We start from the raw sequence: 18,432 nt of genomic DNA on the forward strand, positions 1-18,432 counted from the left end.
TTTTATAAGGGTAGTGGTAACGTTTACATTCCTTGATACAGTTAAGTGTTATGCAAGAAGGTAAGGAAGCATCAGACAAAGAGTTAAGCCAAGATGAGTCTTCTCCACCAAACTGAGTTTAAAACAGAGCAAAGCAGGGATGTCCTCTTTCCCTTTATTTGCTTACAGTCATAGGCAAAGAAAATAAAGGACTCAAATTTAAGAATACAAAATCAATACAGGTAATCAGTACAAATTAGGTTTATATACAAATATTTTGTAACTGATAAATCAGGACGACAATTCAGTGTTGAACATTTGAGACAGTTTCAAGTCTTTTGAAGACGAGGATAAAGACAAAACAAAAGCCATAATGGTGAACTGTGCCCCCACACAAATTGGTTCAGCAATATCTGTATTTATACAGACAATCATTTAGGTACATGGATTAAAAGAATTCTATTGTAAAAGTTTAAGAACATGAAGGAAGAAAAATAGAAGGCAATACAAAAAATGAAATACTGGAAGCTCTCTACTCTGGATATGGTTAGCAAAATACATGCACTGAAAAGGTTTCTAGCCCAGTTATATATTGTTTTATATACAGGTCAGGCATACCTTTCAAAAGTTGCAGACCATAGAGAGTTTACAGAATCTGGGAGGGAACAAGGGCAACAGTCAAGTTGGATAAGTTGTTTCTACCTGTACATAAAGGTAATTTAGAAAGTACAGTTTTGTACCTACCATAAATGTAGATGTCCGATAGGTATGCATCTGCAGTCATAACATATGGGTTGTCCTGCCTCAGGCAGCCCTTCGGTCGGCCAGATTCCAAAGTCTGGGTCTGGCCTCGGCTGATGTCGCACTTTCCCCGATGTCAGAGCGTCTGGGGTATAAAAGCATCAGCCGACGCCATTTTCCTCAGTTTTTCTTGCCCCAGATGCCAGGTGCCCTCTAGGAAGGCTAAATTTGGATAAATGCTGAAAAGTTCCAAACATTTGCAAATTATATACATGTATAAACAAACAAATACACCATAATAGATTCCCCCAGCTAGCTAATAGAGGGGTAAGCACCCTAGGAATACCACAGAGGGGAAGGAGGGAGGGTAATCCTGACTGCAGATGCATACCTATCGGACATCTACATTTATGGTAGGTACAAAACTGTACTATGTCCTTCAAGGATGCATCTGCAGTCATAACATATGGGTAGAATACCATAGCCAATCTGGGGGAGGAGGTACTAAGAAAAGGATGGTGTAGTTTAGATCCAGAGCAGGGTTTGCAACTGCAGTCCTGCAGGGGATCTTGAGTATAAAGGTAGATTGTAATGCTTGGCAAATGTATGCACGGAGCTCCAAGTAGCAGCTTCTAAAATGTCCTTGGTAGCCATCCCCCGTAGGAAGGCTGTAGTGGTGGCAGTGGCCCTTGTGGAGTGAGGCCTGATTTTCAGGAACTGTCTTTCCATGAAAGGAGTAGCAAAAGCGAATGCAATTTCCTATCCATTTTGAAATTGTCTGTTTGGAAATTGCTCTTCCTTGCACCCCAGTTGCATATGCTACAAAAAGTTGGTCAGTTTTTATGCTACAAAAAGTTGGTCAGTTTTTCTGCTAGTTTTTGTTATGTCCAAGTAGTAGCGTAGTTGTCTGTGTATATCCAGGGTGTGCAAAAGATTTTCCCCTCTATTCTGTGGATTAGGGAAGAATGTAGGCAAGTGAATAGCTTGGTTCAAGGATACCCTAGATACCACCTTTGGCATAAAGGTAGGATTGGTTCTTAGTGACACCCTGTCCTGGTGGAAAATAAGAAAAGGCTGTACTGCCATTAATGCTTGCAACTCAGATACTCTTCTTGCTGAAGTGATTGCCAGAAGGAATGCAGTTTTCCAAGATGGGAACTGTAGATCCGCTGATGCTGCTGGTTCAAAAGGAGGTAGTGTCAGTTTCTCCAGCACAAAGTTGAGATCCCAGGCAGGTAGAGGGGGTCTTCTTGGAGGTTTAATATTTTTGATCCCTCTCAGAAATTGTCTGAGGAGAGGGTGTGAGAAGATAGGTGGATCCACATTGTATTCTGCTGAAATTGCTGAAGCATGAATCTTAATGGAAGAATAGGACAGGCCATTGTGGAACAATTCTGCTAAGTATTCCAGGATATGTGTTAGGTTTGCCACTGTGACATCTGTGCCCTTTTGATGTGCTCCAAATGAGAAATCTCTTCCATTTAGCTGAGTATGTCTTCCTTGTGGAAGGCCTGCGAGCCTCCAGGATAATGTCCTTCACCCTCGGAGATAAAATATAGTTTGTTTGGGATTTAAGGAATTTTCCAGGCAGTTAGCTGCAATGTTTTCAAGTTGTGATGCAGGGTCTTGAAATTGTTCTGCGTCAGAAGAAGAGGCCATAGGGGGAAGAGGCCATGATTTTGCCTGAGACATGCTTCTCAATAATGGATACCAGTGTTGTCTTGGCCAGTACGGAGCTATTAGTATCACTTTTGGCTGTTCCTCCCTGATCTTCAGTAGAACCTTGTACATCAATGGGAGAGGTGGGAAGGCATATACTGTTAGGGCTTTCCAGCTGAAAGAGAGAGAGTCCACCCTTCAAGCTTGTGGGTGGTATGTCCTTGAGCAGAATGTCTTCAGTTGATTGTTGAGTGGGGAGGCGAACAAATCTATCTCCGGCATTCCCCATGTCTTTGCTATGAGTTGGAAGATGTCTGGGTGCAGCATCCATTCGTGTGCATCCATGGTAGTTCTGCTTAATCTGTCCGCCAGTGCATTTTCTTTCCCTGGCACGAATTGGGCCTGTAGTTGGATATTGAGATTCAGGCATAGTTCCCACAGATTCATAGCCATCCGGCATAGAGGGTAGGAATGTGTGCCTCCCTGCTTGTTTATGTACCACATGACCGTGGTGTTGTCTGTCCTTATTAGCAGGTGTCCTTGTTGGAGGAAGGGTTTGAATGCCTCGATTGCATGCCTCACTGCCAGCATTTCCTTTTGGTTTATGTGCATGCTTAGCTGTCCTTGAGACCATAGGCCTTTGATACATTTGTCCTCCATGTGTGCTCCCCATCCTCGGTCTGAGGTGTCCGTGGTGATGGTCTGCCTTGGTTTTGGTTTGTTGAAAGGCAACCCTCTGTTGGACTGGCAGGCCTGAGCCCACCACAGGAATTCCTTTTGAAGGCATGGAATGATTGGTATCATGGTTTCTAAACTGACTGTGCTGAGACCATACACTCCTGAGGTACCATTGTAATTTCCTCATATGCAGCCTGGCATGCAGTATTAGAATTATGCAAGATGCCATGTAACCCAGGGCCTGCAGGATTTTCCTTGCAGTAAGCAGAGTTTGTCTTGTCAGAATCATGAAGTAATCTGGAAGTTGTTTTTGTTTTTCTTCTGTGAGAAAGGCCATTTGGGTGGTTGTGTCCAAATCTGCACCCAAAAAGGTTATCCTTTGGGATGGTACTAGTCTTGACTTTTGGATGTTGACTGTGTATCCCAAGGTCTGTAGTAGGTGTATGGCATAGGCCAAGTCCTTTATCAAATTTTCCTTGTTGTCCGCTTGTATTAGGCAGTCGTCCAGGTATGGGTAAATTTGAATTCCCTGTAGTCTGCAATGTGCAATTACTGATGCCAGGCATTTCGTGAATACTCTGGGCGCAGTAGATAAGCCAAAAGGCAATGCTGAGAATTGATAATGCTCTGATCCTGCAAGAAATCTGAGGTGCCTTCGGCAGTTTGGTCGAATAGGGACGTGCAGGTATGCCTCCTTGAGATCTAGAGTCACCAGCCAAGACTCCTTGCCAAACATGGGAAGAAGTTGCTGTAGGGTCAGCATTTTGAATTTTGGCACAATGAGATAAGTGTTCAGTGCGGACAGGTCGAGAATAGGCCTCCATTGATTTTCCTTTCTTGGTACAAGGAATAGTCTGGAGTAAAATCCTTGGCCTTGTTCTGAACATGGTACCTTTTCTATAGCTTTCATCTGAAGTAAATTGCTGATTTGTTTTAAAGCCTCTGCCCTCTGATTTGGTGGAAGGTTTGGCATTCCACCTCTTTTTGGCAAAGTGTGAAAGTGGAACCTGTATCCTTTGTCTATTATTTGCAGTGTCCATGTATCCTTTGTGATATGCCAGTTTTTTGCGAATAAAGCCAGCTTTCCGCCCAAGGGTGCTTCTAGTTGATCCCTGGTAGGCGGAATCAGAGTTAAGTCATTGACTCTGTCCTGGTGTTGTAGTAGTAGTTGTTGCTGTTGCAGTACTCCTCTGGTTGGCAGGCTGCCACTGACTGCCTCTGTAGGAGCCCTTCGATTGACCTCTGCCTCTAGGGCGCCTGTTCCTGCCTCTCTGGGCTCTGTCAGAGTCTGGAAAGGACCAATTCTTAGTAGGCCAGTTTCTGCTGAATCTCGGTGGTTGAACTTGTAGGAAATCTTTAACTGTTTGCACAGATTTTGCCTTTTCTTCAACCTTTTTTAAGATCTCCTGAGCAGAGGAGCCAAATAAATTTTGTTTCTCCATTGGAGCATCCAGGAGTTTAGCTTTGACATGGTCTGGCAAAGATTGCTCCTTCAGCCAGGCATGCCTACGAATAACTGCCCCAGTCATAGCTATCTAAATGAAGCCTCCAGTGCATCATAGCCACATTTTAAGAAATGATTACTAACCTGTTGTGTACCAAATCCTGAAGGGATTTATGGTCTAGGGGTTCAGGAGAAGAAAGTTTCTTATTCAGTTCATCTAACAAATACTCCTGGTACTGTATCGTATGAAATTGACAGTTTAATGCCCTGACAGAAAGAGTTGCAGAAGTATACACCTTCTTTCCCCATCTCTCTAAAGCTCTAGACTCTGTCAGAGGGTAGAGGATTTTTGGCAGTAGCGGCCGCAACCCCTTTAGGGCCCTGAGAAATCGTTTCTGGGTCTGCAGAATGGGCTTTATACAAATGGAAATGAGAATCTGGGACCCTGTAGTATCTGTCAGGTTTGGCAGGGGCCGGAGGGAGAGTATCAGGGGCTGTACTGACATCATTGTACACATCAATTGCATTCAAAACAGGAGGTATAGCTAAGGGCCTATGCTGAGGCAAATGCAAAAAGGTCCTTAATCTTTTTCTAGAATCAGAGAAATCCTGACCTTGCTATTGAAAATGCTCTCTCATGGAGTGTAGAGTCTCAAAGGAAAACTCTTCAGGAGGGGAGGCCGAAGGGATAGATTCCTCTGCATCTGAATCCTCATAAGGAGAGTAAGCCCCTTCCTGGTGGTCTGACAACTCAGATCCATCCGTGGAATCATCGGAGGAGTGTGGATGAGAGGGGTCAGTCCTGGGCCTTTTGTCTGGAGGAGGTTGAGAGGCCCTGTCTGGGTGAGGTTGTAAACCCCTAATTAAGGAAATAAGGTCCTCAGCAAGGCTGAGGATCTGTGAACTAGAGGAAGGCCTCTGGGAGGTAGATCTGGCAGGCAAAGCTTTTGAAAGTTTGGCAGCTTTAGCCCTCTCGGGCCTCGGTGGTCGGAAGTTTGGTTCTGGAAGAAGGATTCGCAGAGGACTCTGTTTCGGCCGAAACAGACACACTCGCGGTAGGCCTAGCCGTGGTTTCAGCCGAAACCGCGGGCCACGAGTGTCGGTCCTTTTCCTTGTGTTTTTTGACCATATGCGAAGTCGGAGTCTCCGACGGCATTTTATAAGCAAAAGCGGCTCCAAAAAATTCCTCTGCAAACTCCGACCGACGTCTAAGAGTTCGCCGGTTGAAGGAGTCACAGGCTAAACAGGCCGATACGTCGTGGTCTGGGCCTAAGCAAGGAAGGCAGTAAGAATGGAAATCCTTATGAGGTATTTGTTTCCCACAAGTTAAACAATTTACTTGGTCTGACATCGGCTGAGGCAAGAAAGAGTCCAACAGGGTACTTAGCTTTTTTCGAAGTCTTCGGTAGCTGAAATCGCTGGATCTGACCGACCCTTGCGAACAGCTTCTGCTTCGGGCACCGTGCGGCAAGAAAGACTGAGGAAAATGGCGTTGGCTGATGCTTTTATACCCCAGACACTCTGACGTCGGGGAAAGTGCGACATCAGCCGAGGCCAGACCCAGACTTTAGAATCCGGCCGACCGAAGGGCTGCCTGAAGCAGGACAACCCATATGTTATGACTGCAGATGCATCCTTGAAGGACATCTACCTGATTTGAAAAGATACTAGAGCTTTACAATTAACAGCAATACATAATACAAGCAAAAGTTTACAAAATAATGCCCAAAGCAGCTGTCCATACCCCTCCAGCCTTTAGTGTAGCCTGAAATACCACAGCCCCTGCAAACTATAGTCACACAGCCATTCCCCTCCTGCTGCTCCACGGCAATTTGCCTGCTCTAGCTATAAAACAAGCCTAGCATCAAAGCTAAAAAGGAAACAAACGTCCAGAAAGAAAAAGGCCAACAGCATTGTAGATGCATTTGAATTCCACAATATTTTGGCCTTATCCCAGTATTAAGTGCATAGTGTACTTTGTCAACTCTAGGCCAGGGATGACAGCGCCCACCCCCATCCCTCCTCCATACACAAAGTTAGCATTTCTTGTAATCCAATTACAAGCGTCCATAAAATACATACATCTACATTTTTTTGTAGAGTTCCCGATTCCCAGTTAAGCCACACACTAAATTTAAAGGTACAAACACAGAATAAAGCTCTGAATTGGCTAAACAGCACATTATAGACAATAAGGATATATATTTTTTCTGGTCTTGCATATACCCAAAGTAAAGGCAAGGTACATTTTCTAAACATACATATCTACAACCAGTCTGTGGATTGGCTGGATTGTTTGACTCACGCCTACCAGAGGCCAGCCCAACTTTGCTTGGGCTCGCTCCACTCCCTTACCCCCCCCCCGACATTTCCACCCACCCCCAGTCTCATTTCCTTTATATTCAAGCAAAAACCACCCCATGTACTCTTCTCCAACCCAGTTCCCTCCCACCCCACTATTCCCACCTAGGCTCAACCTCTTCCACTACCATACTACACTTTCCACACCCACTCGCCAGACAGAATGAAAGGCCAAAACTGCTTGCTCTACTGCACTCTATAATGCTTACTCATCCTTGCTTACTATTTTACCAACCCCCATTGCTTTAAACTCACCAACTACCCATCCCACATACTCACGTACCTCACCTCCCATGCAAACCTCATCACTATACCATCACAAAGACTAACCCTAGATTCAAAAGTATTGTCTCCTCAAGACATCGACAACACCTACACTTCTGCTGTCCTTCTACAGGTATAACCAACATGAAACACCAAATTTTGTACTCTAACACAGAAAAAATACCAATCAGATATCCATCCCAATCCTGGGCCATCTACAACTCAAATACAACAGATCAAATCCCCCCAAGCTTCTGTTCCTCCACTTCTAACCATAATCTCAAGACACTACAACCTATACCTCTTTACCCATTACCAGCAGCTCTGATCCTCTCATTGCAGGTTTTAATCTCAGAAGCCTTGCAAACAAATTACCTTAACTCCATGCCACCCTCACCACCTACTACACAGATATTGCAGTCATAACTGAAACCTGGTTAAAGCCCCACATCAAAGACTCTGAAATAACTACAAATGGTTACAATATTATGAAAGACGGGACACGATAAAACAAACATGGTGGGCTGTAACCATTATGTTTAGTCACTTAACCTTGAAAAACTAAATTGTTACCCACCAGACATCCCACATGCTGGACTCTCCTCAAAATGAATCCTCTCAAATCCATAAACTTTATAGCCATCTACCTACCACCAGGCAACAACCTGCACAGCATAGAATCCCCTCCTATCCTGGTCATTTTTTTCTCTATCCCAGGAAACCATCATTCTACGAGACTTCAACCCAGACTGGTTCTCCTGCTCCTCAGACTTCCCTACCTCATTAACTTGTGCAACATCACCCGAACTATAAACCACATCACCCGAACTATAAACCACCCCACCCACAAACACTTAAACACTACTTGACTGGATAATCCCATGTGAGAATCAAACTCTGCACCTTGCGCCTGTAAGGTAAACGCCTTAACCATTACTCCAACCTCCCACCATAGTAAATGTTTCCATCTCCTGAGCAATCAATACCAAATTACTGAAAGCCAAGGGGGTGACTGCCACCCCCATTACCACCTCCACAAAACTGTTAGAATTACTGAAGCTAAATTATTCTGACGTCCAATACCTAAATTCACAAACTGCTTCTGGTTTCACAAGTTCACCAACTGCAAGTTACGACCTTACTAGTTCCAAACCTTCACCTTGGGGAATTCTTGTGTATAAGTCACTGATGTGACAAAAGCATTCAAAGCCTCTGTCTCCAAGAATTTTCTAGCAAGTGCCACAAGTCCCTTAAATAGGAACAGCTCAACCAATCAGTATCAAACTGGTATACATATCCAACCTTCTACTACCTTAGGTACTTCATTAGTCAGAAAGGAAGGTTGTTGATACAGTGATTACAAAAAAAAAAAAAAAAAAAAAAGTTTCAAACATGATTTTGCACTGAAAAATCATGCAAATCTAAAATTAACCCTATTGGTATACAATTCAAAGAGCTTTCTGTCTAATCATTTGTATGAATCATACAATGACAATTCTCTGTAGACGTCTCAAAAACCTCTGAAGAGGTTACAAAAGTCTGTTTGCCCATCAAAACTAAAATGATCCTTGTCAGCTTTCATTGTTAGTAGAACATTTCCATCAGGGCACTACTCATTTTATTTGTTGAAATTTTCTACGGAGGTGTTGCTTTCTTTTTCTTCCTGGTCATGACCCCCCCCCCCTCCAAAAAGTCAGATTGGTGGAATTGAGAGCGCTGAACAAAGCTTCCATCAATTTTGTACAACCTAGGTAATTCATAATATACTTTAGTGAGCTGAATCTTGTTTACAGGAACTGTAGTACTCAAAGCCTTTTTGGAGGCATTTCTCTCTCTGTTGTAAACTATTTTAGACTGCCTACACAATGCTTCCAAATTTCATTGTTAAACTAAACGTTGACAAGATAGCACCAAACATGCTGTTAAACATTTCCTCACTCGCTGAGTACAGCCAATAGTGCCATTTTTTTATTATCCAAGTTACTAATGAAAATATAGTGCTAGGCTACTCCTTCCCCGTGGAAATGGGCTCTTCAGAAACAATGTTGCGTTGCCCAAACCAGTTATAACATAGTAAAGCACGTACTACTTACCTGGCACTGGTCCATCATTAGTTATCCCGTTTTAGTACTAATGGGAGATCCTATATTGAAGCTGTACAGATGGCACTTTATGCAGGATCACATCTGTGCGGTACTTTCAACCCCATCTAAGCAACAGCCTGCAGTGTCTAAAGGAATTGCAGGGATCTTATAAGACTGACAGTCTTATGTTCAAAATGAGCATTCTGGTTGGTCTCTGCCTTTTTTCTGAACCAGGAAATTACATATACACTTCCTTCCTTGTGTGTATTCATCCAAAACCTCACGAATTACCACAGGGAAAGTTTAAGAACTTCATCTAGCAACTCTGAACAAGTTCAGTAATAATCACGGAAGACAAAAGTAGTAAACATGCTTGGTAATCTGCAGATTCAGATCTTCTGTTTAACTCGCAGATTAGTCATTGTATCAGATCAGAATTAACAGACAACCGACTTCCTACATAGGTTCATAGTACAATTACCCAAATCTTTTTAAAGCACCATTGGTAAGCTTGGGTATTCATTCCCTTGGGAATTTCCTTTAACTTACTGGGCAAGATATACGATAGAGAGGTCCAGGATAGGACGCCAGGAGCTGTCTTTTCTGGGTACCTGGAAAAGTCTCGAATAAAAACCTTGTCCTGTTTGTTCTGCTGGGACAGGTTGAATAGCTCTGATACTTAGAAGAGAGAACCTGCTATTTATTGGGCCTCCGCCCACTGATTTGGGGGCAGGTCTGGCCAACCGTTTGGGGTTGGTAGTGAGTGGAAGTGGAATCCGTGTCCTTGGGAAACTATTTAAAACCCATTTGCCCTGGGTAATGAGTTCCCAGTTTTTTGCATGCAGGGCGAGCTTTCCTCCTAAGGGAGCAGGCAGTTGAAAAGGGCTTGGAAGGGAGCAGGCAGTTGAAAAGGGCTTGGAAGGGTTAAGGTTAAGTCATTGTGCCATTTTTCCATAGGGGGGACTTACGACTCCCTCCTTTGGAAGTGGGAGTCCCCCACTGCTTAGGCCTGTACGTAGCCTAAATCTGGGAGGCTGTACTTGTAGGAAATCTAACACATAGATTTAGCTTTTTCCACCATCCTTTTGAGGACTTCTGCTTTGTTGCCAAACAGGCGGTCTTGGTTTAAGGGAGTATCCAGTAATTTAGCTTTAACATGATTTGGCAAGTTTTGCTCCTTAAGCCAAGCATGCCTTCTAAGTACAGACCCAGTGACAGCAGCCCTGCAAGATGCTTCTAAAGAGTCAAAACCACATTGCAAAGTATGTTTACCAACTTGTTAGCTTTAACATGATTTGGCAAGTTTTGCTCCTTAAGCCAAGCATGCCTTCTAAGTACAGACCCAGTGACAGCAGCCCTGCAAGATGCTTCTAAAGAGTCAAAACCACATTGCAAAGTATGTTTACCAACTTGTTCTGCAGAATGCATTAAATCCTGTAATTCTTGGTTTTCAGCACAGTCAGGAATCTCATTTTCTGTTTAAAGCAGTCCCATAATATGCTGCTGGTACTTTAACACATGAAACTGGCAATTTAAAGCCCTAATAGCCAAAGTGGCAGAAGTGTATACCTTCTTACCCAATCTGTCCAAGGCTCTAGAATCTCTATCAGAAAGGGTAGGATTTTTGGCAGCAGTATCCTTAATGCCTTTTGGTACTTGGGAAATGGTCTCTGGATCCACAGTAGGAATCCAGAAGAACTTAAGAGCGAGGTACTCTAATACCAGTCAGGTTTTCTGGGAGCTGGAGGTAAAGTGTCTGGGGAAAGGCTAGATTCCAAGAAAGCATCATCTACAATGTCCAGAACAGGAGGGACAGCTAAAGGCCTGTGTTGAGGAAGGAGTAAGAATTCCCCAAGTTTCTTTTTAAAGTCAGCGTAATCCTGACTTTCCCAGTGGAAATGCTCCCCAAGAGAGTGCAAGGTTTCACCAAAAGAAAAGTCTTCTGGAGGGGAAGCAGAGAGAATAGAGTCCTCTGCATCAGAATCCTCATAGGTAGATAAGGGCAAATCCTGGTAATCAGAAGGAACAGAAACATCAGATTCCTGATCAGAAGAAATCAGAAGGAAAATCAGTTCTAGGTCTCTTAGAGGGGGAAAGCTGGCTTCCCCTAATTAAGGTATTAAGGTCTTCAGCCATTAAGCATTTGTTTTTTTAGGCATATGGGTCTGAGCATGTGGTTTGAACGTTTGTTTTCTAGGCGTTGTAGCGAGTTTTAGACCTGGACGAAGAAGATGGCGTCTGTTTAAAATGCAAGTCTATAGGCCTGAATACACCCTCAGAAGTCAGTGCCTGCACAGCAGCTCCGGACCCATCCAAGGTAGAGACATCCGCAGGTTCCACAGTCAAAGAAGCATCTCGTGGCATACCAGACTCCGAATGGGTCTCCGTAGAGGCCTGCGAATTTGAAGTAGCAGGTATCAAAGTAGCAGGTATCAGGGGCTGCGAAAGTGCATCACCGAGTACCGGCGGACTGGCGACTAGCTTAACAAAAGCATCATCAGCAGTTTTGGACCTATGCGGTCTGTCTTTATCCTTACATTTTTTCAGAAGATAGTTAGTCGGATGGCTTAAAGTCATTTCGGAGTACGGATACAGAGTACCAAAATAATTTGCTGCAAAGATAGCCAGACGAAGAATAATTCAGGGGTTAAACAAGGCACAAAACCAACAGCGAGGGATGACGTGGTCTGGGCCTAGGCAGGGAATGCAGTATGAATTAAAATCTTTGAGGTATTTGCTTTCCACAGGTAAGACTATTTTTTTTTTTTTTTTTTTTGAGGACTTCGGTTCCGAAACTCGAAAATGAAGTCAAGAGTCGGCTGACCAGCACTTGCTAACTGCTTCTGCTTCGGGCACCGCACAGCAAGAAAGACTGATGTAATGGCATCCGGCTGCATGTTTTATACCCCTGACGTCATGGAAAAAGAGACTGCATCCAATGCAGGAATCAAAGACTCTGGTATTCAGCCGGCTGAGGGCTACCTGCAGTAGGGATGCCACCTTCCTTCGTGGCTAAAACCTGAGTAAAGCCACGCCCCTCGCATCACCAGTAACCCCACCTGCCCACCGCCTCCCACCCACATTCCGCCCATTTTGTGACATCGTGAAGGCATCACTCAGTGGGGAATGCCCTCTTTTTTAATCTCTGCTGCCTGCCTTCGGCTGATTTACTATGCTTTTCTGTACAAAAAAAAAAAAAAAAGCATAGTAAAATCAGCCGATTTACAAACTCCAATAGTCAGTTTCCTTTTTGAAACTGAACACCAGAGTTTGTACAGTGTTTTCCGGACTACCGAAAAATCAGTTTGATTTCCGGATAGTCCGGAAAAAAAAAATGGAGGGGTGGCAACCCTAACCTGCTGGCAGATAACCCAGATGTGATGACAGCAACAGTGAAACATGAAGAACATTGTGCAAACTCCAAACAGGCATTGGGTTAGAGGTCAGGATAGAACTTTGCACTTTGAGCATCGGAGGCAAAAGACCTTAACCAATAGGACAACTGGTCTCTGGTTGATCAAACTCTCCAACACGGCAAAGGTGGACTACTCCATAACTGCCAATAGAAGGGCTAGACCAACACCCAAAGAAAAAATACATGCTCATCCACATATACATTAAGCCCATTTAATTGAGACTTTAAGGAAATACAAGTAACCTCCACTTTGAAGTCACAGTAACCCAAGACCTGGTTAATTAAAGGGTAAAAGCCCCCTATGGTGAGGTTTGTGTAGGACCATCACCCTCCAAACCACTAAAATGCATTTTCTAGTTTTCACAAATTTTACCTTCACATTTTTCTTAAACAGAACTCACTTAAACCAAATCAGTGGTGATCTGGAATGCTGCAGTAGAATCACAGTGGGGACAAAAGTCAAAAGGACCCCAGGGGATAGTAGAATTGGAAGATTAGCTACAAGTGAATCAAAATAAGACACTTTCTACCCTGGGCTCATACCTCATATATTCCACTATATGTATCTTATTCCCAAGCGTCATTTTTAAGTGATCTATAAAACCTGCTGCACAGAAAATGCCACACTGCAAAAGACTTTCAGTAAACGGGCTAAAAAGACGGATGCAATTAAAACCCAAACCAGATGTAAAAAGTAAACCAAAGGGTGACCGTTTTAATGAAGAGGTGTTTTGGTTTAAGGAACCAAAAAGTCATTTACTTCTGTACTTCAGGGAATACCATCTGCCCTGCCATGCTTACTCATTTACCCATCACACCATGACCAACTATGTAAACCAAAGGAAATCAGCAGACCTCTCCCCCCACACAATTAGAAAAGGAACACAAGTGAAATAGAAAGCACTAGCACGGATATTAAGCAGTTAAATCCACATTCAACCTCCTTCCCAAATCACAAAGCCATTTGTCTCCACAGCACATTTTCCACTTACCTGTTAGAACTCGCATGGCTCCATGAACAGCATTCAAATCACCGCTGACCAGCATCTCCATAAGCAGGTTAAACAGTTGCGGCCATGCTTCAGGCCAGTCCCAGTGTGCAATTGCTGATATGGCATAAGCAACACTCGATCGGACCTTACTAATAGATTCTCGTAGGCCATTCGGTAAGAGATCTCTAATAATGTTTTTGGCCTTCAGATAAAACAAGAGGCAGAGTGTCAAATGTGGCCTTATTACAATTTCAGACATCAAAAGGCAGGTACGTGCTACTTTAAATGCAAACATCTTTTTTCTCCGTTCTCAAGTGTGTTGAATATTAAAATTCAGAAGCTGAACAATTTGTTAGATATAACCACTCTTAGGCATCACTTACATAAAAATTTAACATGCATGCACTTGTTAATTCTGAAATAGATACAAAAGCACAGGTTCAGTTTTTTTTTTGGCCAAGTCTCTCAATTCATCAAGACGTCCCAGAAAATACAATACCCAATCTCTTTCAGGATCTTGTTGCCCACTTACAATGTTAGCACTTCAAACTGCTGTTTACTTGCAAGAACTCAAAACCAGCAAGGAACCCTTCAGTGGGAAAGGCTTGCCTTCATTTATACTTTTTGGAGTGGTACCAGCTCAATCTAACATTTTGTCCTCAGCTGCTCTCAGGCACTGCAAAGCAAGACCGTTGTCAGTCCCCGAGACGAAGATCTATGGACCGACTGAAAGAAAGACAGCAGTTGTGAACCACCATTTGGAGAGATATGAACCCTCCAGACTAAACAGAACCAACTGTCGTGGAAGGGAAAAGGTGGCCAACAGGACACAATGACATACTGGCTGTTCCTGTACCAACACCTTCAGGGAAAGGACCACGGCAGAAGCTTGATGAGCAGTTATGGTTAGACTTCTAAAGAGAAGAGCATTAATAGCCTAGTAAGTACCTAGTACCTATAAACCTATGGCAAACATGGTTTAAAAACCAGCAAAGACAAACTGCCACATTGCAAGACTTAATCCAGAGTGCAACAAAGAACACATTACACGCAGTCAGAAAAACAAATTAAAAGGGATATGCCAAAGTATCCCCCTCAAAATAACTGTCCTTAGTAACTGGTGAAGGCACACATTTAGGATTGCCAGGGATTAAAAAATTCTGTAACAACCTCACCCTCTCTGTGGTCTCTGGTGGTCTAAATTTTTCCGACTGAGAGCACCAATGAGTTTCAACATACTGCTTCAGGATCACAGATGCCAGCTGTAAAAAAAGTATATTTTTTTAAGCAAGGCTAAAATGTGTTTAAAACCCAGATAAATATTTCATATTACTCATTTAAAAATGGACTATATACCTGGTATATTAAAGTAATTGAACACTTTCCCTTAAGCCCAATTCAAGGTACTTCACAATGAAGGTGGTCAAACACAATCTCTGTGCATAACAATTACTTGCACCAGATGTGCTGTTGATAACTTGTGTCCGGCTGAAGAGAACACCTAGCAGATGCCGCATTTCAAAACTGGAAAATTAGTAAATTTAGAAATTCTCTTTGGAAAATTAAAAGCCCCAATACCACCTATCCTCCCTCCTCGCAATAAGCTGTGCTTGAGACACACCTGCTATATAGCCAGTTTACCTCAAAGATAAGATTAAAAACTTGGCAGTAGGAATCTGCCCCCCCCCCCCCCCCACAAGAACATGTGGCCAACATCTTCAGTCAACTTTCATTAAGATGCAAACCCCATTATTTCAGCAGAACAGCCTCAAGGATGTTGAGGAACAAACAAGGAGGAAGGAAGGAAAAAAAAAAGTGAAAGTGATGCTGACCATTTACAACAATGGAAAACCAAACCAAAAAAAAAAAAAACCTGATGAACATTCTTACATCACTTTAAAGAGCACCACTAGGGGAAGGGGGGGGTGCTCGGAGGAGTATCCTTCTCAAAATCCCCAAACCATGACAAACACAAAGTACAGTTTTGTACCTACCATAAATGTAGATGTTCGAGGATTCCATTGCTGCAGTCCTGACTATTGGGTATAGTCCACGTCCAGTCGGCCCGAATACCAGAGTATAAGGCTGACGTCGGTCAGGGCGCATTAGACTGACGTCAGTACGTCAGGGTACTAATGCGCATGACCGACGTCATATCCTCAGTCTTTTCTTGCCCCAGATGTCAGAAGACCCTAAAAAGACAAGCCCCAAAAAACCTGCACCAAAAACATGTACAATATATACAACAATATATACAAAAATATAGACATGTAAACTCACCTACACAACCACCCCTAAATACAGAGGGAAGGAGGGAGGGTAATTGGACTGCAGCAATGGAATCCTCGAACATCTACATTTATGGTAGGTACAAAACTGTACTATGTTCTTCGCCTTCCATTGCTGCAGTCCTGACTATTGGGTAGAATCCCAAAGCAGAGGTAAGGGAGGCTGGCAAATCATAAAGAAGTAGGAGCTGACAACATGCCTTGCAAAACAGCTGTGGCAAAACCAGCCCTAGACTTAGAGTAGATAGGAAGGTGATAATGCTTAGAGAAAGTATGCACTGAACTCCAAGTAGCTGCTTCCAAAATATCCTTAGTTGCCACCCCTTAGAAATGCTGTTGAAGTGGCAGTAGCCCTAGTGGAATGAGGCCTAATCCCAGCTGGAATCTCCTTGCCATGATGGGAATAACAAAATGCAATGCAAAAGCCAATCCACCTAGAAATAGTTTGTTTTGACACAGGCTTGCCCTGAGAACTCAAAGCAAAAGAAACAAACAACTGCTGAGACTGCCTAAAATCCTTAGTCCTGCTTAAATAATAACGCAATTGCCTGTGTACATCTAAAGTGTGCAAAATCTTTTCCCCTTTATTTTGAGGGTCTGCAAAAAACGTAGGTAAATGAATAGTTTGGTTTAAAGCCACACTAGAAACCACCTTAGGCATAAAAGAAGGATTAGTACGTAATGATACCCTATCCTTATGGAAAATCAAAAGGGCTCTACTGCCATAAGGGCCTGCAACTCAGACACCCTTCTTGCAGAAGTAATAGCCAACAGAAAAGCAGTCTTCCATGACAAGTATTTCAATTCAGTAGTAGCTGCAGGCTCAAAAGGTTGTAGAGTAAGTTTTTCCAACACAAAATTGAGATCCCAAGCAGGAGTAGGAGCTCTACGTGGGGTCTTATATTCTTTGCCCCTCTAAGAAACTGCTTGAACAAAGGATGCGAAAACATAGGTGGGTCACAATCATAGTGAGCTGAAATTGCTGCAGCATGAATCTTTATGGAAGAGAAGGACAAACCTTTGTCCAATAATTCAGTAAGATATTGAAGAGCCACACTCAAATTAGGCTCAGAAATCTCCAAATTCTTTGCTGTACTCCAAAATAAAAATCTCTTCCATTTTTCTGCATACACTTTCCTTGTACTAGGTCTTCTAGCTTCCATAATCACATTCAAAACTTGTTGAGGAAGTTGAGACCTGCTGTGTTTCAACACAGAATATGCCAAGCTGTTAGATGAAGAGAGTGTAGCTTGACATTGAGCAGATGACCGTCCTTCTGAGATAACAGATGAGGAATCAGAGGTAAAGGCCATGGAGGCTTCTTTACCAGACTCGTAGTAGAGGGTACCAGTGTTGCCGAGGCCAATCTGGAGCTATCAAAATCATCCTTGGCCTGTCTTGTCTGACCTTTAACAGTACCTTTGGAAGAAGAGGTAGAGGTGGAAAGGCATACACATGAAGGTTTTTCCAACTGAAAGACAGAGCATCCACTTTCCAAGCTGTGTGATGAAACCCCTTTGTGCAATACTTTGGCAGCTGGTGGTTTAGTGGAGAAGCGAACAGATCTATGTCTGGAGTTCCCCATGACACTGTCAGTTTCTGAAATACATGAAGATCCAGTTTCCACTGTGGGGATCCATGATTTGTCTGCTTAACACATCTGCTAAGGAGTTCTGTGCTCCTGGCAGAAACCTTGCCTGAAGAGTTAGTTGCAGGCTTAGCGCAGTCTCCCATAAAATCATTGCTTGCCTGCATAGAGGATAAGAATGTGTTCCCCCTTGCTTGTTGATGTACCACATGACAGTTGTGTTGTCTGTTAGAATCAACACCTGCCCTGGAAGAAGAAACTCCTTGAAAGCCATTAATGCAAACTGGACTGCTAACATCTCTTTCATGTTGATATGTAGATGCTGTAGTCTGGCAGGCCACTTGTCTTGTATCCACTTTCCATTTAGATGAGCTCCCAAGCAATGTCCGAGGCATCCGTCGTCAAGATTTGACTTGCCTCTGGCCGGGTCACAGACAGTCCCTTGTTTAGGTGACATTCCTGAGCCCACCACAAGAATTCTTTTTGAAGGCAAGGTATTATTGGAATGACAGTGTCCAAATCCTGGCAGTGCTGTGTCCATACATTTTTGAGATACCATTGTAACTTCCTCATATGCAGTTTGGCATTGGGAAGCACCAGAATACAAGATGCCATGAACCCTAATGCTTGAAGGACTGTCCTTGCAGTCAGCACGGACTGATGAGATAGTTGATGGAAGTAAAGTGACAGACTCTTGTTTGTCCAGGGTTAAAAAGGCCATCTGGGCTGCTGTATTCAGTCTCACACCCAGAAAGCACATGTCTTGAGAGGGTACTAGACTGGACTTTATTTCGTTCACAGAATACCCTAGGCATCTTAGCACTGCGATAACATATTCCAGGTGCTGTAGAAGAACTTCCTTTTCTTGAGCCAGAATCAGGCAGTCGTCCAAGTAAGGATAGAGTTGAATTCCTTGAAGCCTGAAGTAAGCTATTACTG

The 18,432-nt window shown here is 43.2% G+C and overlaps 1 protein-coding gene across 1 annotated transcript in view; it reads right to left on the bottom strand.

Annotated features, from left to right (window-relative positions):
• IPO9 (importin 9) overlaps positions 1 to 18,432 on the bottom strand; it is a 1,198,493-nt gene that overhangs the window by 1,121,041 nt on the left and 59,020 nt on the right. The window contains exons 3-4 of the mRNA XM_044076674.1: positions 14,793 to 14,879; positions 13,618 to 13,819 (exon numbers count right to left, since the gene is read on the bottom strand). Of these exons, the coding sequence (XP_043932609.1) occupies positions 13,618 to 13,819; positions 14,793 to 14,879 (289 nt within the window). The remainder of the gene's footprint in view (positions 1 to 13,617; positions 13,820 to 14,792; positions 14,880 to 18,432) is intronic.

This window comes from Protopterus annectens, chromosome 7.part0, assembly GCF_019279795.1.
Source record: "Protopterus annectens isolate FY-2018-M chromosome 7.part0, PAN1.0, whole genome shotgun sequence".
In the NCBI taxonomy this organism is placed as follows: domain Eukaryota; kingdom Metazoa; phylum Chordata; order Ceratodontiformes; family Protopteridae; genus Protopterus; species Protopterus annectens.